The sequence below is a fragment of the Rhinopithecus bieti genome, unplaced genomic scaffold, assembly GCF_001698545.2.
Source record: "Rhinopithecus bieti isolate Rb0 unplaced genomic scaffold, ASM169854v2 scaffold_7673, whole genome shotgun sequence".
NCBI classification, from domain to species: Eukaryota; Metazoa; Chordata; class Mammalia; order Primates; family Cercopithecidae; genus Rhinopithecus; species Rhinopithecus bieti.
In genome coordinates this window covers 4,620,143-4,642,471 of record NW_016806375.1, presented here as the reverse complement: position 1 = coordinate 4,642,471, position 22,329 = coordinate 4,620,143, and the positions used below count along the sequence as shown (strand labels likewise).

Below are 22,329 nucleotides of genomic sequence, written 5' to 3'. Positions count from 1 at the left end.
TTTTAAAAATGCCAAGCATTTTAATAAATAATTAACATGAGTATGAAAACCTCTTACTTGCAAACAATTAGAATATGAAATCATTTATATACAAAGAGATCTTCAGTTGGAAGAAAATCCACAAGGTGTCTTTAAAGAAGTGTCTTCTCCAGGTTTTACATACATGTCAGAAAACACCTAACAAAGAAACATGAAAAGCTAAACATTTTGAAATTGTGTTTTTTTAGCAGGATGTTTTACAGACCTGGGCTTTTACATTTTTTATTATATTTGATGAAAAATGTTCCTGGTCATCAAGAAGTCCCAGGAGCCATGCGCAGGCCTCCTTTGGAGGAGGAGTGTGGTAGAACAGAACAGGTCTGGAAGGCAGGAGTCTGATTCTTTCTTGTATGGCCTTGCCCAAGTCCCACCCCTTCCTCAGCTTGTTTCCTCAGCTGCAAAATGGAGATGAAGGCTACTATCCTTTTAGGTATTGTAATTCATTCTGCATAGGACGTAAAAGTCTTCAATGAGATTTTTCATGTAAAGCATTCAGAAGAGTTATCTTTGCTATTACTTCAAGTTATTTACTCATACATGCTAATTGATAATGTATAAAGTGTAGTGTAGGATTAAGGGATTGTTATCTTTATACTGTGGGGCAAATTCCTTCATCTATCTGGAATCTCTAAGATACTGGATGGTTCCTGCCTTCAAGGTCAAACTGAGAATGAATCACTTCAAAAGAAGAAAATCAGTGTCGAATAAATGCTGTGGGCTGGCCTAGAAAAGCAAGAATCAAGAGCCACCTCAGCCGGTCAGTCTCAGGGAATCCAGCAGCTGCTGCAGGCCAAGACACAGCCACTGAGAAGGTGTCCAAGTCTGAGCAAAAGACATAGAGGCTGAAGCAGGCCAAGGGGGCAGCTGAGGCTGAAACTGAACAGCACCGCCTGAAGAGGGAGAAAGAGTTCAAGACCAAGGAAGCTGCAGCCCTGGAATCTCACAGTGGCCGTGGCACTCAAGTGGCACAAGAGGCTCAGAAGAAGACCAGCCTCCAGAACTACTTCCAGCAGAACGGGGGTGAAGGCTTGGCTAGCCTCTTGGCTTTTGTCTGTGACACCTGGACAGAAATCCATGAAAACTACTGCGTAAATGAAGAAGAGTGGGAGAAAGACGTGCCTGTACCATGGATTGGCATTTTAGATGCCCTTGAAGAATATGAAGCTCAAGTTATATTCTTATGAAAAGGCATTACATGATTTCTGTATATTATGTAGCAGGTCCCTTCACTTCTCAGAGAATATAAAATCTAGCTTCTTTGTACAGACTTAGAACTTATCTATAGATTTTCTTTTTACATCGTATTTCCTAGAAATTTAATGGGTATATGTCATCTGTTTTCCCATGCCTTTTAGCTCGAGTAACAAATATATCAATGTATCAGTGTTGACTTTTTCTTTCTTTTATCTAGTAAAAAAAAGTCATTTGAAGAAAGAAAGAGATTAATCATTTTTTTCCCTGTAGCATTTTCTTGAGCTGTGTCAATCCCTTAGGCTGAACACCAGGATTCTAACTATGAAAAAGTAGTAAATAGTTATTTGTAATCTGTGTGAAGCAGCAGCCACCCTTAAATTAGTCCATTCCTGCTAATGGTTAGAATAATGAATACTAGTATAACTGTTTGGGCTGCTTTTAGTTTCTCTTAATTAAAATTACTAGATGGTAGAATTCACGAACTTGTTACATGTTATTACTCGGTGTACCGATAATCATCTAAAAGTAACACTTTGTCATGCAAAAAAAAAAAAAAAAAAAAAATTTCCTAAATGTCCATGGGCAGATGAATGGATACAGAAAATGTGGTTTGTACATACAGTGGAATACAATTCGGCCTTAAAAAAGAAGACACTTTTGCAATTACAATCAAAAGGCATCTTAGGGACAGCTGGGCCACCTCCACTCTATACAGGAATCTCTAGCCATCTCCTTTGGCCTCTGGTGGAATACTTGCAGATTGGGGTGCTCCGGGTCATGGGGGCTGCTGTGAGCCGGGGAGTGGGAATGACTTCAGCCAACAGGCAAGCACAGGGCCGTCCAGGGGCCAAGGAGCCCCAGCTGATTGTTGCCGATGGGGAATGTGATCCCAGGCTTGCCCAGTCATTTTATAGTAGCCCCACCAAAAAATTTTTAAACTCTGCATTTGTATGGAAGATTGCCCACATTTTAAATGTTGGCCAACATTTATACAACATCATGAGGTTCAAACAACACCTGTTGCCAAATTAGAGTCCCATTTTCAATGTCTGCCCTGGAGGTGAAGGGCACTGGCTCTAGACTTATATGACTTGAATTCAAATCCTACCTCTGACACTTTCTGGCCAATTATTAATCACTCACTGCCTCAGTTTTCTCTTTCATGAAGTAGGGTTTATCATAGTTCTACCTCATGAGAATTGTTGTGAGGACTGAATAAAATATTATGAAATCTAGACTAGAAAGAGCTGAACACAGTGCCTGGCACACAGTAAGTGTTCAATACTTGTCAGTTCTTATGATTTATCTATTTACTAATGTGTTTATTTGAGACAGGCTCTGACTCTGTTGTCCAGGCTGGAGTGCAGTAGTTCAATCTCAGCTCACTGCAGTCTCGACCTCCTGGGCTCAAGCAATCCTCCCACCCCAGCCTCCCAAGTAGCTGGGACTATAGACATGGGCCACCAAGCCTGGCTTCTTTTTTCCTTTTTTTCCTTTTTTTTTTTTTTTGTAGAGATGGGGTTTCTCCATGTTGCCCAGGCTGGTCTCAAAACTCCTGAACTCAAGCAATCTGCCTGCCTTGGCCTCTCAAAGTGCTGGGATCACAGGCATGTGCCAGAGTGCACAGCAAGTTCTTACAATTATTGTTTGATAAGCTGTGTCAATCCCTCTGGCTGAACACCAGCAAATCTGTCTAATTAGGTACATGTAAGAATGGGGTTGTCCTTGAGGCTTAGATGAGTGAACACTTGTAAAGCTTTAGAATGGTCCCTGGAATACAGTAAGTGCTCAGCAAATGCTGATTGTCATGACTGCCCTCTACCATCTGGCTAATTCTTTTTTTTTTTTTTTTTAAGATGAATCTTGCTCATCGCCCAGGCTGGAGTGGCACGATCTTGGCTCACTGCAACCTCTGCCCCCCATGTTCAAGTGATTCTCCTGTCTTGGTCTCCCGAGTAGCTGGGATTACAGGCACATGCCACCACGTGTGGCTAATTGTTGTATTTTTAGTAGAGACAGGGTTTCCCCATTTTGGCCAGGCTGGTCTGGAACTCCTGACCTCAGGTGATCCACCCACCTCGGCCTCCCAAAGTGCCAGGATTACAGGTGTGAGCCAGTGCATCTGGCCTATTCTGGCTGATTCTTGATAGCCCTCAGAAAAGATCAGCAGGAACACTGCACTCTCCTTTCTACTCACAAGTCAGGCAGACCATGGCGAGGCGAATGGACAGATCCAGAGGAAGTGCCCAGCGTGTTGACACCTGGGAGATGGCAAAGGGGATGATGATTTCTGCAGGGACGTAGAACTGCAGGGCATAGGTGCACAGGATGCCGGCAATGTAGAGAAGCTTGACAGACTGGTACAGCCTGCAAGACAAACCACAGCGCTGCTCTCCACGGCCACTGTGTTCTGACACTGGCCTCCTCGGAACATTAACCTCTGACCTGGGGACAATGACTTGGGCTTTTGTTTTCCTTTCTGAAAGTGACTGAGAGGGACTTTCTAAGAGTCAGGAGGGAGTCACAGCAGAGCATGCAGTGAAAATAGAGGGAAGCTTTCTTGATTCTGTGGAAACAATTGAAAGAGTCATTTCTAAATGAAATAAAAACCATCTTGAGCTTGAGTATATATTGCATCTTCGCAAATCACTACCATCTGATGCTCAATCTTACGTTTTAGAAAAGAGAGGCTCAGGCCAGATACTTTGCCCAGGGAGACACAGATGATAAGTGGCTAAGACCAAAAGCCTGGATCTAAAAGACTCTAGTCTTTTGTGATTTGTCAGTCCTTAGGAATTCTCTGGATTCCCCAAAGCTCTTGGCACATAACAGTTGTCTCTAGTTGGTTGAGAGAACTGCAGAATCCCAAATCCTTGGAGGAAGAGACAGTTTATAAATAGCGCTATGTGGAAGTTAGGGGCAGTCAGGGTGGAATACAAGGAGAAACAGGGTTACTTGCTGGCCTCAAGCTAGGGGCAGAGAGTGTGTGAGGCTTCAGGGGATACTGAGTTCTATCTAAGCTTTTTTCTTTTTGATCTACTGAGATGTGACTATTTTCCTTCAGTCCACTAATGAAGATGCATTTCCATGTTTAATAAATGTGTGTGTGACACTGGGCACAGTGGATCACGCCTTTAATCCCAGCACTTTGGGAGGCCGAGGGGGGTGGATCACCTGAGGTCAGGAGTTTGAGACCAGTCTGACCAACATGTCAAACCCCTGCCACTACCAAAAATACAAAAATTACCCAGGTGTGGTGGTGCACACCTGTGATCCCAGCTACTCGGGAGGCTGAGGCAGGAGAATCTCTTGAACCTGGGAGGTAGAGGTTGCAGTGAGCTGAGATTGCGGCACTGCACTCCAGCCTGGGTGACAGAGTGAGACTCTGTCTCAAAATAAAAAAATAAAAAATAATAAATAATAAATAAAAATAAAAAATTTACCAGCCAAAAAGAGCCCTAGACCTGATGGATTCATAGCAAAATTCTACCAGCTATACAAAGAACTGAAACCAATCATACTAAAACTATTCCAAAAAATTGGGAAGAGGAAGAGGGGCTTCTCCCTAACTCACTGTATGAAGTCAGCATCATCTTGACACCAAAATCTGGCAGAGACACAACAAAATAGAAAACTTCAGGTCAATATCCCTGGTGAACATAGACACAAATATCCTCAACAAAATACTAGCAAACCAAATCCAGCAGCACATCAAAAAGTTAATTCACCAAGATCAAATAGGTTTTATGAGACTCTGTCTCAAAAATAAAAAAATAAAAAATAATAAATAATAAATAAATAAATAAATAAATAAATAAATAAGTGTGTGTGTGTGTTTAGCCCATTCCTTAAAAAGGCTAACTTCCACATTACTGTATTTCTTGCTCACACTAGTCCTGCTGCCTGGGCACCCTCTTCACTTCATTTCCATCTGTTCAAACCCCTCCAAGTTTTTGAAATTCCCCTCTTCTGAGCAGGTACCACAGCCAGATGCTTTTAGACACAGCCCAACTTAATCCTCATGACAACTCTGTTTTATAAATGAGGCAACTGAGGTTCAGAGAGGTGAAGTAAATCATCCACTACCACAAGCTAGTAGGTGGTGCAACTGGAACTTGGACTCAGGTGTACCAGAATGGTCCATGTTTGGAGAGAGTTGACCTGCTGGACAACGAGTTTCCCTGTTGTCTCCTTCCGATGTGCTTTCTTTCCTTGGAAATCCCCAAGGCCTGTTTGCTACTCTGGAGAGCTTCTTTTTCTATGTTATAGTTTGTGTCCATACACTATTATCTGTCCCTCCATTACCACTGAATCAGGAGCCAATGAAGACAGTGAAGCTCCAAGGTCATAGTCTACTCATATCAGTGTTGCTTGGCATCTGCTTATAATTGGCATGCAATAAATGCTTGATGAGTGACTATATCATCTTAGGAAAGGAGCCCCATTTAGGCAAATTAGGGCTCCAAGTGACTGTGACTCTCTGCTTGAGAAGACCCAAATGTCCTTTAATTAATGACATTACCTGGTGTGGGAGAAAATCTTGCACAGTGGGATGTGGGTTCATGTGTCTGTTCAATATGGCACTGTTGAAGTCTGTGGGGGCTAACTATTGCATGAATTGGGTATGTTAGAACACAAAACTTTTGCAGATTCCAGTGGTCTTCCCAAATCATTTTGCTTGTTTTTTTCTGAGACAGAGTCTCTGCCACCCAGGCTGGAGTGCTGTGGTGCCATCTTGGCTCACTGCAACCTCCACCTCCCAGGTTCAAGCGATTCTCCTGCCTCCGCCTCCTGAGTAGCTGGGACTGTAGGTGTGTGCCACCATGCCTAGCTAATTTATTTATTTATTTATTTTTTTGAGATGGAGTTTCGCTCTCGTTGCCCAGGCTGGAATTCAATGGCACCATCTCGGCTCACTGCAGCCTCTGCCTCCCAGGTTTAAGCGATTCTCCTGCCTCAGCCTCCTGAGTAGATGGGATTACAGGTGCCCACCACCATGCCTGGCTACTTTTGTATTTTTAGTAGAGACGAGGTTTTGTCATGTTGACCAGGCTGGTCTTGAACTCCTGACCTCAGGTGTTGAACTCCTGACCTCAGGTGATCCACCCACCCTGCCTCCCAAAATGCTGGGATTACAGGTGTGAGCCACCATGCCTGGCCTGTTTGTTTTTAAGAGATAGGGTCTCTCTGTGTCACTCAGGCTGGAGTGGAGTGCAGTGGTGCGATGACAGCCTTCTGTAACCTCAAACTCCTGGGCTCAAGTGATCTTCCTACCTCAGCATCCCAAATAGCTGGGACTACATGTATGAGATATCATGCTCAGCTAAGTTATGGTAATTTTTTTGTAGAAGTGGGGTCTTACCATGTTGCCCAGGCTGGCCCAATTGGTTTTTGTTTTCCATTTTTTTATCTGGTTACTCTGACTTGGGGAATGTGAACCATTGGCTGTGGCAAACAAGACTATGGGAAGTGTGACCACCCCCGACTCCTCTCTCCGTCTCTTGCCATCTCCCAGTGCCCCTCCCTTCTCTCCTTAGGAGACCAAGGGCTCTCACTTTGTCCTCTCTTTTTAAGTCACGTCCTCCTTCAAACTAAGATGTCAACGCTTAACTCAATTTGGAAGGCTGTTGTTGAAGGAGGAACTCCCAGGACAGAGAATCTGGAGACCATGGTTCTAATGACAACTCTGCTTCTTCTGTGAGAGGCTCTCTAGACCTCGGTTTCCCAGCTGTGGAAGAGAGGAGGAAGTGACCTACAAGTTTCCACCCATCCCTGAGTCCCCGCCACCTGACAGCCCATGAAGATACCAGCAGTTAGGCAGGTTAAGGCTTATGCTGGCCTTGATGTCATCTCCAAACCGCAAGTAGCCCAGGGTCGCGATGCTGATGTACAGGGAAGTGACGATGGACATTCCCAAAGACAGGATGGCTGGGAAGTGGCGGGCATTCTTCATCTTGTTTTCCAGAGGCAGAACCTACAGAAACATCACAATGTAAGAAGGAGAAAGAAGGAAAAAGAGAAATATGAACATAAAGAAAAATGGCATCCTACTTCTGGATGTCTACCCCAAAAAACTGAAAGCAGGGCCTCAAAGAGATATTTGTATACTTATGTTCATAGTAGCATTATTCACAATAGCCAAAAGGTGGAAGCAAGCCCAAGGGTCTAGCAACAGAAAATGGATACACAAAATGTGGTGTATCAATGCAATGGAATGTTATTTAGCCCTTAAAAAGAAGGAAGTTTTGTCTCATGCTACCCCACGGATGGATCTTGAGGACATTATGCTGAGTGAAATAAGCCAGTCACAAAAAGACAAGGACTGCCTGATTCCACTTATATGAGGTACCTGGAGTAGGTAGGTCCAAAGAGGCAGAATGCTAGTTGGGAAGGACTGGCATGAGGAGGGTATGGGGAGTTATTGTTTAAGGGGTACAGAGTTTCAGTTTTGCAAGCTGAAGAGTTCTGCAGATGAAAGGCAGCGATGGTTGTGCAATAATCTGAATTTACTTAACATATATGTATACTCGAAAATGGTTAAGATGAGTAAATTTTATGTTAGGTGTGTTTGACCACAGTTAAAGAAAAAAAGGAAATAAAAGAGGAGGAAAAAAGGTAGGAAGATGAGGGTAAGGAGGAGGAAGGAGATAAAAAGAAAGGCCTGGAGTCACCTGATGAGCCCCAGACCCTTAAGAGCTGAAGGGCCCTGAGATTTTATCCAGACCAAAGATCTCAACACTGGGTCAGCTAGATCTGGCCAACAGATGCATTTTGTTTTGACAGCACAGTCTTTGATAATTGAATATGAATGCCTTTAGGCACAACATTCTTTTTCCATTCACCAGGCCCTCCTCCCCTCACCCTCAGCCACCAATGAATAACACCTGCCTTCCAAAGGCGTTTGTGTTGGAAACTCCTAATTCCAGTGCAGACTCCCCCCACCCAACCCCATCACTGTACAGTGGGGAGTCTGAGACTCCAGGAACAAAGGGCGCTGGTGGCAGCTGGGACCAGACAGTGCTTCCTGGTTCTGCCAGCAATGCATTTCCCCACACCCCAGGTTCTCACTATTCTGTTCTCAGAATCCTGCTTCCCCTAAATGCATACCTGGTTCTAAGAGAATCCAAGTTGAGGCCAGTCTGCCTCTTGCCGGTTGGGCATTTGAAGATCTCTTCTGTCTTTGAAACCAATGTTCCTGTCTCTCATCCCATAATTTCCTCCTCAGACTCTTACTGTCCAAGAGACCACCCCTACCTTCTCCTACTCCTTGTTCAGGCTGTGTGCTAAGCACTCTCTACATGCACTATTTAGCTAATCTGTTTTCTTATGTGAAAATGGGCTCAAATGAATTTTGTTTTGTTTTGTTTTTCTTGTTTGGAGAGTCTCACTCTGTTGCCCAGGCTGGAGAGCAGTAGTACAATCACAGTTCACTGCAACCTCTGCATCCCGAGCTCCAGAGATCCCTCTCATCTCAGCCTCCTGAGTAGCTGGAACTACAGGCACGTGCTGCCATGCCCGGCTAATTTTTGTATTTTTTTGTAGAGACGGGGTTTTGCCATGTTGCCCACACTGGTCTTGAACTCTTGGGCTCAAGCGATCCTCCCACATTGGCCTCCCAAAGTGCTGGGATTACAGGCGAGAGACATCACACCTGGCCAAATTTTGCAAATTTTGTGGAGAATTACACAAGCACCATAATGGCACATCAAAGGCTTAGTAAATATTGGCGGTTGTTATTTTTTAATACTGTGAAGACCATAACTCTATGAAGGTGGTACCTCTATAATTCTTGTTTTACAGATGAGGAAAACAAGGCTCTGAAAGTGAGATAACTTATCCCAAGTTGCAGAACCAGAAAGTGTCAGATTCAGGTTGTAGACCAGCACTGTTATTCAAAGTCCAAGTACCTGCTTCTACTCCTATAGCAATGGGTGTATTTGTTACTAAGGAATTTAGTATCTTTTCCCTTATACGGTTGAATTCTTTTCTGTCGTACATGCAGACTTCCAGCCCTGAAACTCCCTAACCCTCCCTCTATTCCAGGCATTTGGAAGATGCTTGAGGGCAGTGTCAGGCTGGGTCATCCCTGTGCCTTTCCACTTTCTTCTGGATTAGGTCTAGTTGCAGCAGGTGCTCAGGAGGATGTTTGACGATTATACAATAATTGCATGGAGAGCAGACAATCCAACCTGAACTCTTGCACCCTGCAACACAATTTTGTTGCATATATTCTCAAGGCCAAAAATGATCTTTCCACAAGGCCTGCTCAGACTGGGTAGCTGGCTTCCTTTCTCTCTCTCTCTCACTGTCTCTCTCTCTCTCTCCACAGTCAATCAATCAAAGAGATAAATGGCTGTTGACATCGAGTGGGAGGGTCCCTGGACTGAGAGTCAGATGTACTAGGCTTTAATCACATCTGCACAGTTCCTAGCTGGTGACCTAACTGAAGTCCCTTTCTCTCTCTGGGGCTGTCCCTCTTCTGTAAAATTGGAGACTGGGCTAGAAGAGTTCTTCTTAAGATAATTTCAACTAATACTAAGAATCACCAGCACATAGTAGGCATTCAAGAAATACTTACTGAACAAACATTGTCATCATTTTATAGTTGGAGTGTTAGAGTTCAGAGAGTAGCCCCGGCCAAAGCAAGATTCCAGCACATTCTGCCTCCAAAGTCACTTGCTGAACCACTGCACTCTGCTTCTGTCCATGACTACTCCAAATTCTAAAAACAAAGTGCTTCCAGTTCCATCTAGATGAAGTAAGCACACTTCACAATATCTCTTTCACTAATTACGACTAAAAATCCTGGACGAAATACATAAAGCAATTGTGCACAGGTTCTGAAGAGTAAATAGTAGCAGGTAAAATGGGGAGGGAAATCAAAAAGAAAAAACGACTGTCGTGGTGGTGAGTTTCCTGATTTTGTTTCTTCCCATATGTCCCAGTTTAACCTCAAGGGACACCCAAATCTTAGAACTATGTGGTGCATACAGACAGAAAATAACGCAAAGAGAAACTTCTTTTTGGCCAGATGACTTAGAATAGGGTCCCCTGTGGGATGAAAAGCATGGAGAGAATCTCTATTTTTCTGTTTCTTTGTTTTATCTCCAGGCCGAGACCTCAAGGCAAGTCCCAGTCACTAAGCAGCATTCTGGTATATCAGTGGCTGTAGTGGTCACACAGGCACCCAAAAATCTGAGATAAAAATCCTCTCTACACAGTAGTACTAGGAAAATGGGCTTTAAGAGTTGAAGAGTGTGGGAAATCAGGACTGGCTACATAATTTATGGGCCCCAGTACAAAATGAAAATGCAGGGTTCCTTGGTGAAAGATGGTTCCAGCAGAGCGTTAAACTAAGTGTGAGATCCTTCTGAAGGTTGGACCTTATGTGGCTGCATGATTCGCCTGCTCATGAAACTGACTCTGGAAAGAATCACTATTATGCTTTTTCTTTCTCTTTTCACTCATTGCTCATCCCCAGAGGCAGACCTGGTCACAGGAAGTACATGACAGTGTAGGAGGCTAAAATCCTGGCTTTCTAGCCAGAGGATGGGAAAAAGAAGCCACTGCGAGCTGGCGAGTGTCCAGGAAAACACAGAGGAGAGAAAACTGGAAAAAGGAATCTCCTAAAATCTGTGAATAATATCCTGGGCCCAGCCCTGAGCTGTACATGTGTGGAACTGATGGCGGCATCAAAGCAAAGGCTTTGAGAACTGAACTACTGTGTAGAGTCCTGTCTGCCGATTGGCACTAGGTGGCACATGAGCAGGGTAGAGCCAAATATCACTTTACCGGCTTTGAAAACTAATTGGATATTGGAACCATGGCCCATAGAAGGTGAGCAAGGACTTATGATCTGAATCTAACTAGGTAGATGGTTTGCTAAAACCAAAAATCAACATTCTGAGGAGGATTTTAACAGGATCCTGAGTCTCCTAAAATAATATTCACAATGCATAGGATACAGTCTAAAATTATTCAACCTACAAAGAACAAGAAAAATCTCACCAACTTAGAAAAGACAACAGATGCCAACCTTAAGATGACTCAAATGTTGGGAATATTAGGCAAAGACTTTAAAGCAGGTAATATAACCATACTTCAAAAAGTAAGGGAGAATGCTATTAAAATAAATGGACAGATACAAGTTCTTAGCAAAGTAGAAGCAATGTAAAAGAAACAAATGGAGATATTATAACTGGAAAATAAAATAAGAAAAATTTAAATACCTCACTGTAGGGGCCTGATAGCAGAATGTAGATAACAGAAAACAGAGTCGGTAAATTTGAGGATAAACAGGAATGACAGAATCTGAACAACAAAGAGCAGAAAGATTTTTTTAAAAAATGAACAGAGCCTCAGAAACCTGTGGGATATACAGCTGACTCTTGAACAACATGGGTTTGAACTGTGCAGGTCCTCAAATAAGTGGATATTTTCAACCAAATGCACATCAAAACTACAGTATTCATGGACTGCAAAACCTGTATGTAGGGAGTGCTGACTTTTCATATACTCAGGTTCTGCAGGGCCACCTGCAGGACTTGAGTAGGTGCAGATTGGTTATACACTGGGTATGTGTGTTTAGGGGAGGGGGGAGCGGGGTCCTGTAACCAATCTCCTGTATATACTAAGGGATGATTATATATCAAAAAGTCTAACATTCAGGTTATTGGGATCTCCGATGGAGAAGAAAAAGAGATTGGTGAAGAAAAAAAAAAATCTGAAAAAAATAATGGCTGAAATTAGGTAAATTAGGTAAAAGACAAACTTTTACAGATTCAAGAAATCCTGTACAGGGCAAACTCAAAGAAACTATATTAAATATAATACAGTATAACGGCTGATTAGAAAAGATTTTAAAATTATGAAAGCAACCAGAGAAAACACATAGGAGAACAACGATTCAAACAATTGCAGATTTCTCATCAGAAACCACTGAGGGCAAAAAGAAAGGAAATCATATTTTCAAAATGATGGAAAAAAATTGTCCACCTAGAATTCCATATTGTGAAAAAATATCCTCTAGGAATAAAGGCAAAATAAAGACAATCTCAGATCAAGAAAATGAAGATAATTTGTTACTAGCAGACCTGCTTTAAAAGAAATGTTAATGAAGGTTCTTCATGCTGAAGGCAAATGATGCCAGAAGGAAATGCGATTTCAAGAATAAAGAAAGAGCAATAGAAACGGTAAATATCTGAGTAGATATAATAGCCTATTTTTTCCTAGTAAGTTTATTACAAGGACTATGTATGACTATTGAAAGCAAAAATGATAACATTATTGGTGTTTCAGTGTGTTTAGATACATACGGCAATACAACATAAAGGGGGAAGTGCCCTATACGATTGTAAAATGTTGACAGTTTACCAGCAGTGATAAAATATTAATTATCTCAAAGTAAACTGTGAAAACATATATTATAGTACCTAGATAAACTACTAAAAGTACTATAGAAAAAGATATAGTCAAAAAGTCAATAGGCCAATGAAAGTGGAATACTATAGAACTATAGTAATCAAAACTGTGTGGTTCTGGCATAATGGTAGACTTATGATCTTATAGACCAATGGAATAGAATTGAGAGTACAGAAATAAACCTATATATCAACAGTCAATTGATTTTTGACGAGGGTGTCAAAACTATACAACACGGAAAGAATAGTCTTTTCAACAAATTGTGCTGGGACAACTGGATAACCACATGTGAAAACATGAAGTTTGACCCTTACCTCATACCACATACCAAAATTAACTCAAAATGAATCAAAGACCTACATGTAGGAGCTAAAACCATAAAACTCTTAGAAGAAAACTCTGAGGTAAATCTCCATGACCTATGATTTTGTTCTTTCTTTCTTTCTTCCTTTTTTAAAGACAGGGTCTTGCTCTGTCACCCCGGCTAGAGTGCAGTGGTACAATCATAGCTCACGGCAGCCTTGAACTCCTGGGCTCAAGTGATTCTCCCACTCAGTTCCCTAAGTAGCTGGGACTACGGGTGTGTGCCACTACACCCAGCTAATTCTTAAATTGTTTTTACAGAGACACCCATGTTGCCCAGGCTGATCTCAAACTCCTGCCCTCAAGTGATCCTTCTGCCTTGGCCTCCTAAAGTACTGGATTAAAGGTGTGAGCCACTACATCTAGCCATGAACCTAGATTTGCAATAGATTCTTAGACATAACACCAGAAAGAAAGAGGATGAATTGGACTTTATAAAAATTAAAAACTTTTGTGCATCACAGTTCACTATCAAGAAAGTGAGAAGCCAGGTGTGATGGACTATGGTCATGCAACTATAATCCCCACTACCTGGGAGGCTGAGGCAGGTGGATCACTTGAGCCCAGGGATTAAAAACCAGCTTGGGCAACATAGCAAGATCCCATCTCTCTCTCTCTCTCTCTTTTTTTTTTTTTTTTTTTTTTATGGGACAGAGTCTTGCTCTGTCGCCCAGGCTGGAGTGCAGTGGCCCGATCCTAGCTCACTGCAACTTCCACCTGCTGGGTTCAAGCGATTCTCCTGCCTTAGCCTCCTGAGTAGCTGGGATTACAGGTGCATGCTTCCATGCCCAGCTAATTTTTGTAGTTTCAGTAGAGATGGGATTTCACTATGTTAGCCAGACTGGTCTAGACCTCCTGACCTCAAGTGATCCGCCCGCCTTGGCCTCCCAAAGTGCTGGGATTATAGACGTAAACCACTGCGCCCAGCCCCATCTCATTTTTAAGAGGAAAAAATTTTAAAGGAAAAAAGAAGGGAGAAGACAAGAATAAGAAAAAGTATTTGCAAATCATTTTCTGATAAGGATTTAGTATCTAGAATAAACAAAGAACTCTTAAAATTCAACAACAAAAGACAAACACCCTAATTAAAAATAAGCAAAGGACTTGACGTTTCTCCAAAGAAGATGTACAAATTGCCAACAAGCAAATGAAAAGATGTTCAATGTCAAAAACTTGTACACAAATGCTTACAGCAGTATCATTCATGATTGTCAAAAACTAGAAACAACCCAAATGTTCTTTGACAGGTGCGTTGATAAGCTGTGGTACTGCCCAGACAGTGGATGCTCTGCAATAGAAAGCAAGGTGTTATTGATGTGTGCAACAGCATGAATGAATTTAAAATGCATTAGGCTAAGTGAAAGAAGCCAGTCTCAATCTCATACATACTGTATGATCTCATATATGTGACACTTTGGAAAAGAGAAGACAGTACAGGCAGAGAACAGAAGGATAATTGTTCTGTATCCTGATTTTGGTGCATTTATTCCTCTACGTGCTTCTCTAAACTTACAGGAATGTACACCAAAAAAGTGAATGTTACTGTATGTACACTAAAAGTAACTTTTAAAAATATATAAACAACACTAACCTTCCGCAAGTGTGGAAGTAGAGACTATAGACTGTAAATACACAGCACTTTCCAGGTTAAAACTCCATTATGTTTAATCAAATCCTTTAAATTGGACACCATGGTTCGTTTTGATTTTAAAAGATTAGGAAACTCATATCGATAGGAGGACAGGTGTTTAATAGGCATGTGGGGACAAAAATAAAACTGTCTCTTGACTGCCTCTCTGTTGTAATCAACTTTTCTCTTGCTGGTGACAGCTGTCCCAAGTGAGGTCAGAGGTTACTTTCTCCCATGGGCATTTTCTAGTAGGCCCAAAACAATGGCCAGTGGGACACAGAAATCCAGAGCTCCCAGCTCCTTTCCAGAAGGTCACTCACAAGCACTAGGGATAAGGCCACCTCAATTCAAACCTTACCACACCAATGCTTTCAAAAGAAAAAATGGCTGTTCCGAAGAAGAGAGGGTAGGTCTTCCAGCTTGCTACCAGTGGCAACCGGCTGGGGTCTGGGATTTCCTAAAGGAGAGAGAAATGCTATGAGATAGTCACTCTTAAAGCACATTTGAGTTCCTTTAAGAGAAGGGTAATCTGAAATGAGACCTGATTTTTTTAAATTGAATATCAAGAAGTTCAGAGAACTTCAAACGGATGTAGGCCACGATCAAAGTTGATTTCAACACTGCACAATACCAAAGAGCCAGAGGACAGTATTGTCAAAGTACTGAAGGAATAGTATCTCATAGAGGGAAGTTTGGTTTATCAAAAACCTCTAAAAAGGCTGGGTGTGGTGGCTCACACCTGTAATCCCAGCACTTTGGGAGGCTGAGGCAGGCAGATCACTAGATCAGGAGTTCAAGACCAGCCTGGCCAACATGGTGAAACCCCGTCTCTACTAAAAATACAAAAATTAGCTGGGCATGGTGGCGGGTGCCTGTAGTCCCAACTATTCGGCAGGTTGAGGCAGGAGAATGACATGAACCCGGGAGGCGGAGTTTGCAGTGAGTTGAGATTGCACCATTGCACTCTAGCCTGGGCGAAAGAGTGAAACTCCATCTCAAAAACAAAACAAAACAAAAAAATCCTCCAAAAGAAAACCTTATACACCAAAGATTAGCACTGAACGCGCCCACGAACACCTTTGAATGGACAGTGGTCATGGGTGCTGGAAATTCCTGTGACTGCAGTCATAGCAATAATCTGAGGACCCCAAAGTATGAAATATGAAAGATCCATTTTCTTCTTTATTGAGCTGTAAATTGAAGAGGAGAAGACTGTGTAAAATAAATATTCTATGTATTGTGTGACCCAGAATGTGAAAATGATGACAGAGCCATTTTTCTAACTGGGCAACCTTTGGAATTGTCCAAAAATGTATTAAAGGTAGCTATCTCTTTAGGAAATTCAATTTTATAGAATTCATCAGTATCTTCTAAGGAATATAAGACTGATCTGCAGTTATTCTAAAAGGTTGACTTATTTTACTGAATTTCATGGACAATATAGCTTTTTTTCTCTTGTGGTTTCTTAAAAGGGAAGAACAACTGGAATTTATTAAATATGCCAAGGGGCTTCTGAGACTTAACTTTCTATGTAGTGTTGTCCATTACAAAAGAAGAATTAGGCTGGGCTTGGTGGTTCATGCCTGTAATCGCAGCACTTTGGGGGGCCAAGGCGGGGAGATCACTTGAGGTCAGGAGTTCGAGACCAGCCTGGCCAACGTCGTGAAACCCCATCTGTACTAAAAATACAAAAATTAGCCGGGAGTGGTGGCTGGTGACTGTAGTCCCAGCTATTCGGGAGGCTGAGGCAGGAGAATCGCTTGAACCTGGGAGGCAGAGGCTGCAATGAGCTGAGATTGTACCACCGCACTCCAGCCTGGGTGAAAGATCGAGACTCTGTCTCAAATAAATAAAATAAATAAGTAAATGAATAAAAGAAAAACTAGAAAGGATAGCAAATTAGGAAACTGAGAGAAAATCAATGTCCATAATTCAACATCAAAGACATCATAACTAACATTATAATAGATTTGCTTATAGGTTTTTTTCAAAATTAGTAACAAGACACTTTTTGAAAGCTTATGGTTTCTGAGACTCTCTATGTATACCTCTGTGACTAAATATTAGATTTTTTTTCTCTTGCCTTCCTTAGGGGTAATATTGGTTACCTGAAATTGTACCCTATGGGTAACTCAATAACTTTTAGCTGTAGTATAAGAACCTGTTTTCACCTGCCTTTTGCTGTCAGCCAACCATTATAGGAATGGTCTACAGTTCACCAACCAAGATATTTTCCTTGCAAGCACATTTTTTTAAAAAAAAGCCAGAATTTGACATAAAAATAGGTATTTGGAGAAAGAACATGAACAAGGAGACAAACAGAAGAATGGGATTGCACGGAGACATCCTTGTAGAAGAAATGCTACAGTGAGGTGCATGTCTCTCAGAACACTCTTACCCACCTACAGGGTTGCCTCCAGGTGTCTAAAGCTCAGTCTATCCTAGATACAAAAACCCTGCCCAGTGGAGTGGGTAGGTGCGTGGTGTGCACTCACCTGGGTAATGTACTGGGTGATGATGACCAAGCTGACCAGCATGCTGATGTTGGCCAGCATGGAGAAGATGGTCAAGATCCTGAGGTTCCGGATGAAGACCAGCAGCACCAGTAAGGGCAGGAAGGAGAGCATATAGAGTCGTGAGTCCATGGTGGGGGTCAGAATCACCGTCTCATTGGAATGGCAGTTGTTGGTTGTGCTATTAACAGCTTCCACTACCTGAGGAAGGAATGGGAGAAGCAAAAAGGGAAGATGATGACTCTTCTAACCTCATGGTTGACTCAGTGCCTTGCCCCTAATCAAGTTCCCTCACAACGAATGGGAGTGTCCCACAGTGCCAAATCTCACAGTGAGTTAGGGTGAATTTAGAACTTATTCTGAACCCTCTGCACCATACTACCTCAGAAGAGGCTGAACAGGTTGGTCGCAGTGGCTCACGCTTATAATCCCAGTACTTTGGGAGGCCGAGGCAGATGGATCACTTGAGGTCAGAAGTTCGAGACCAGCCTGGCCAATATGGTAAAACCCCATCTCTACTAAAATTCAAAAATTAGTCGTGTGCGGTGGCACACGCCTGTAATCTCAGCTACTTGGGAGGCTGAGGCACAAGAATTGCTTGAACCTGGGAGGCAGAGGTTGCAGTGAGCCAAGATCACGCCACCACACTTCAGCCTAGGCAACAGAGTAAGGCCCTGTATCAAAAAAAAAAAAAAACAAAAAAACAAAAACAAGAAAACAAAAAAAGAGGTTGTACAAATAGTTAAAAAATAAGTGTAATAGCAAATAAATAACTGGATTCACAGTGGCTATTTGTTACCTTTTAGCAACTAGTGTCCATTTCTCCTCATACCAATTTGATTTTGGTGAGTTTTCTCTTGTCACTGAATGCAGTGACTGTAAATCACAGTCATGTGGCAGAGCTAGGGGATTAGTCTTTGGCTCAAGCTGGGGCATTCAGACCTTCTTCCAGGAGTCTGAATGTAAACCTAAAGCATAGGGACCTAAGGACGGACTAGAAAAGGGTAAAATGAATTCCGATAGTGGATTCCTGAGGAGGCTGCTCATTAGTGCTACCATCTACATCCTCCTCGCTACCCTGGCTCCTGTTCTTCCTTCAGATCTGCTTTTTAATTTAGTGGAAAGTAATATCCTTCCATGGAACTTATTTTCTGCTTAAATTCCCTCAGAATCTTTTTTTTTTTTTTGCATATAACCCAAAAGCTCCATCATTTACTGTTTCCTAATTAACACATACACTTACTGATTCCTAATTGGTACAATACTGGCATTTTAAATAAAAAACTCTTTCTTGTGTGGATTGGACCACTCGTTGCAGAACATTTAGTAGCCCTGGACCCCACCCAATGAAAGCCATGAGCATCCCCAATTATTGTGATAAACAAGAAACCATCCCCCACTCCCCCACACAATATAAACACCCCTATGTAAAGTCAGGGGTAGGTGGATGCTATCACCCTCCATTTAAAGTCAGCATGACCTAACTGATACAGTCTTATTGGATAAGCAATACAAATCACTGCAGAACAATTAGGAACTAGAGTTTAGCAGGAGGAAAATGTAAATGCATTGATAATCTCAGTACCAAGATGCTAACATCTTGGAAGATACTCATCTATATATTTTCTACACAATATCACAAATTACATATATTATACCCATTCTTTTTATTTTACAAGACTTCAATCATAGCATTCACTCTTTTTTTTGAAATGTCCCTTGTACTTAACAATACACTGTGGATACATAAATGAATCATTTAAGTATTGATTTTTTCTGATTCCTCACTACAATCAGAAAAATAACTGGAACATTAGCTAGGTACTCAAGGCTCTCCATAAATGGTCCCTATCAAACCTTCAAAGTTTCTTCCTCTCCCATGACCTACTCTTCCTCCTGTAACCAATTGTATTGCTTCTCCTGGGCAATCCCATAAGTTCCTGCCTCCTGATTTTCACTGATTCCTTCTCCCACCTTGGCTGCCACCACTTTTTTTCTCCAACCTGTCAATACGCAGCTCAGATGCACCACCCCCCTGGAGGAGGCTTTCCCTGCTCCAGTGATCTCTGCAATGTAGTTTGCACCCTGACCTCATGTTGTTGTTGTTAGTGGCATCCTGGCCTGGCACCAAAATATCATATTGATATTTAACTTATTAGGTTTTAGAACACACTCAACTTGGCCTGTAAACTCCTTGATACAGTGTTTGCCTTGATAATAAATGCAGATGATAAATAAATGCAGATAATAATAATTGCAGATGGTGAGTATAGGTCTGTACATGTCAGATTGCTTTCTAAAGAGCAATCTGGCAATGTTTTAAGAGCCTTCAAAACAATCAAACTCTTTGACTCAGTAATTTTACTTTAAGAAACATTAAGGAAATAAAGAAGTGCACAAAGACCTTTGTGCCAGCCAACGGATTATAGTAGAGAAACAAAGGGAAATAAGGGAAATGTCCAGCAACACAAGATTGATTAGGTTATGATCAATCTGTGTGATGGAATATTATGAAACTATTAAAAATTACATGACAAAATGTAAGGATATTGCAAAATGCTGACCAGTTAAGGTTACATTAAATTATAACCATGAATAATTGGATTAAGAGTAATTTTATTTTATTTTGTTTTCTTTGCAGAAGAAACACAGCATAGGTTTAAGAACTTGAGCACTGGTGTCAGAAGGCCTGGGTTTTTAACTCTGGCTCTGTGACCTTACATTATAGAGTTTATAATCTCAGTCTTCTCATCTGCAAAATGGGAATAACCACAGTACCTGCTCTAATAAGGTCATGGAGATAATTAAATGAAGGAAAGCATGTAAAATGATCAGCACTGTACCTGACACAATAGAAGCTAACTCTGAAAGCTTACTATATTTTCTTCTAGCTAGTTTACATTTTGAATTTCTGGTATTACTACTATAAGCAGATAAAGAGCCCTAAAGAATAGTTTTCTTTTTAAACTTACTGATTAAGGATGGCCTCTGCTATTACCCATATTATTTTGCTCAAATTGCTGTAAGATAACTTGTAGGTTAGATCAGAAACAATTCCTAGGGAAAACAACTATTAAGCCATAGATTAAGTACCAAGGCTGGATGTGGTGGCTCACACCTATAATCCCAGCACTTTGGGAGATGGTGGGAGGGTCACTTGAGCCCTGGGGTTTGAGGCCAGCCTGGGCAACATTGCAAGTCCTCGGCTCTACAAACAATAATAAAAAAATTAGCCAGACATGGTAGCACACACTCGTGGTCCCATCTACTTGGGTGGCTGAGGCAGGAGAATCACTTGAGCCTGGGAGTTTGAGGTTGTAGTGAGCTGTGATCTCACCACTGCACTCCAGCCTGGGTGACAGAGCAATATCCTGTCTCAAAAAAAAAAAAAAAAAAAAAAAAAAAAAAAAAGAAAGAAAGAAACATGACCCAAAGAAGATTAGGAATCATCAAAAGAAGACCCATATCGATTTTAGAAGCATTAAGTATAATTAAGCTTCAAGGCAGGAAGATTGACAAAATCCAAGGGTCTTTCCAGTTCAGTAAAGATCAACTTTGAGGACAGGTCTAAGATACAGGACAAAGGGTATTGTGGCAAAAGTAACCACACAGAAATCTGCAGATATGTGAAGTAGGGGAGGCAAGTCTGACAACACCTAGTTTAACTTCCTTTGTTGTTTTGATGAGGACCCAAAGAAGCAGTTTGTTAAACAACTAACAGTGGTGTGTCCTTGTCCATCTTTTCCCCTCCCGTTTTCTCTAGAAGCCTCTACCTGTTTTAAATTATCAGCCAAAAACACAATGTACACACAGCAGAAGCCAAGTTGGGTGACAATAAGGAAGAAGCTCACGATATGCCTAGAAGGGAGAAGAGAGGGAAAAAGAAAACTCGTTATAAAATAAGTCAACTTGTCAGTTCCATTTCTTGCCATTCTGCCCTCTGTCCCCAGGGGTTGGTGGCCCTGCACCAGCACACTTGGTCCTTCCACCACAATCAACAATGGGACAAAGAAGTGAGGTAACAATAGTTCTTTTTTTTTTTTTTTTTTTTTTTTTTGAGATGGAGTTTTGCTCTTGTTGCCCAGGTTGGAGTGCAATGGCAGGATCTCGGCTCACTGCAACCTCCACCTTCCAGGTTCAAGCAATTCTCCTGCCTCAGCCTCCCTAGTAGCTGGGATTACAGGCATGTGCCACCACGCCTGGCTAATTTTGTATTTTTAATAGAGACGGGGTTTCTCCATGTTGGTCAGGCTGGTCTCGAACTCCCGACCTCAGGTGATCTGCCCGCCTTGGCCTCCCAAAGTGCTGGGATTACAAGCATGAGCCACCATGCCTGGCCAACAATAGTTCTTTTTAAAAGATGATTTTTAACCACCCTCACACTCTCAGCTCAGCAAGTGGTAAAATTCTTCTGGTCATGAGCCTCCCCCGATACCTGGCTTGGTGGCATTCCTCATCATTGATACTAATTAATGTAGGGCAGCAGGCACAATGTTTTTATTAGCTACCATTCACATTTGAAATTTGTTCTGCCATGTGCCAGAACTATGTTGGGCACTGAGAATATATAGACAAATAACATACAGTCCCTTCCTCTTGTGGTTTATAGACTAATGGGTTAGGTGGACAAAAATTCTTATGACATATCGTTAAGGGCCATGGTGAAAAGGGCATTTTATCAAATTATGGGCAGACAGAAAGCCTTGTTAGCCTTGTTAGAAAACCCAATACCTAAGAGACAGCCCCTTGGGAAAGGGAAGAAAGAGAGTTGGGGGGAGGAAGAGAGAGGGAGAGAAAAGAAGGAGAAGGAGAGAAAGAAGAGGAGGAGACAGAGGAGGAAGAAGAGGAGGAGGAAGAGGAAGAGGAAGAAGAAGAAGAAGGAGGAGGAGGAGGAGAAGGGGGAGGAGGATAAGGGGGAAGTGGAAAGGAGGAGGGGAGGCAGAGGAAAGGATGAGGAGAGGATAAATAGAGGAGGAGGAGAGGAGGATAGGAGGAGGAGGAGGAGAGGAAGAGAAGAGGACAGGAGGAGGAGAGGAAGAGAGGAGGAGGGGAGGAGGAGGAGAGGAGGATAGGAGGAGGAGGAGGAGAGGAAGAGAAGAGGACAGGAGGAGGAGAGGAAGAGAGGAGGAGGGGAGGAGGAGGAGAGGAGGATAGGAGGAGGAGGAGGAG

The 22,329-nt window shown here is 42.1% G+C and overlaps 1 protein-coding gene across 1 annotated transcript in view; it reads right to left on the bottom strand.

Annotated features, from left to right (window-relative positions):
* Positions 1–22,329, bottom strand: part of LOC108532028 (proton-coupled amino acid transporter 2) — a 71,037-nt gene that overhangs the window by 40,766 nt on the left and 7,942 nt on the right. The window contains exons 5-9 of the mRNA XM_017875740.1: positions 20,934–21,018; positions 17,143–17,361; positions 15,006–15,104; positions 7,041–7,207; positions 3,431–3,600 (exon numbers count right to left, since the gene is read on the bottom strand). Of these exons, the coding sequence (XP_017731229.1) occupies positions 3,431–3,600; positions 7,041–7,207; positions 15,006–15,104; positions 17,143–17,361; positions 20,934–21,018 (740 nt within the window). The remainder of the gene's footprint in view (positions 1–3,430; positions 3,601–7,040; positions 7,208–15,005; positions 15,105–17,142; positions 17,362–20,933; positions 21,019–22,329) is intronic.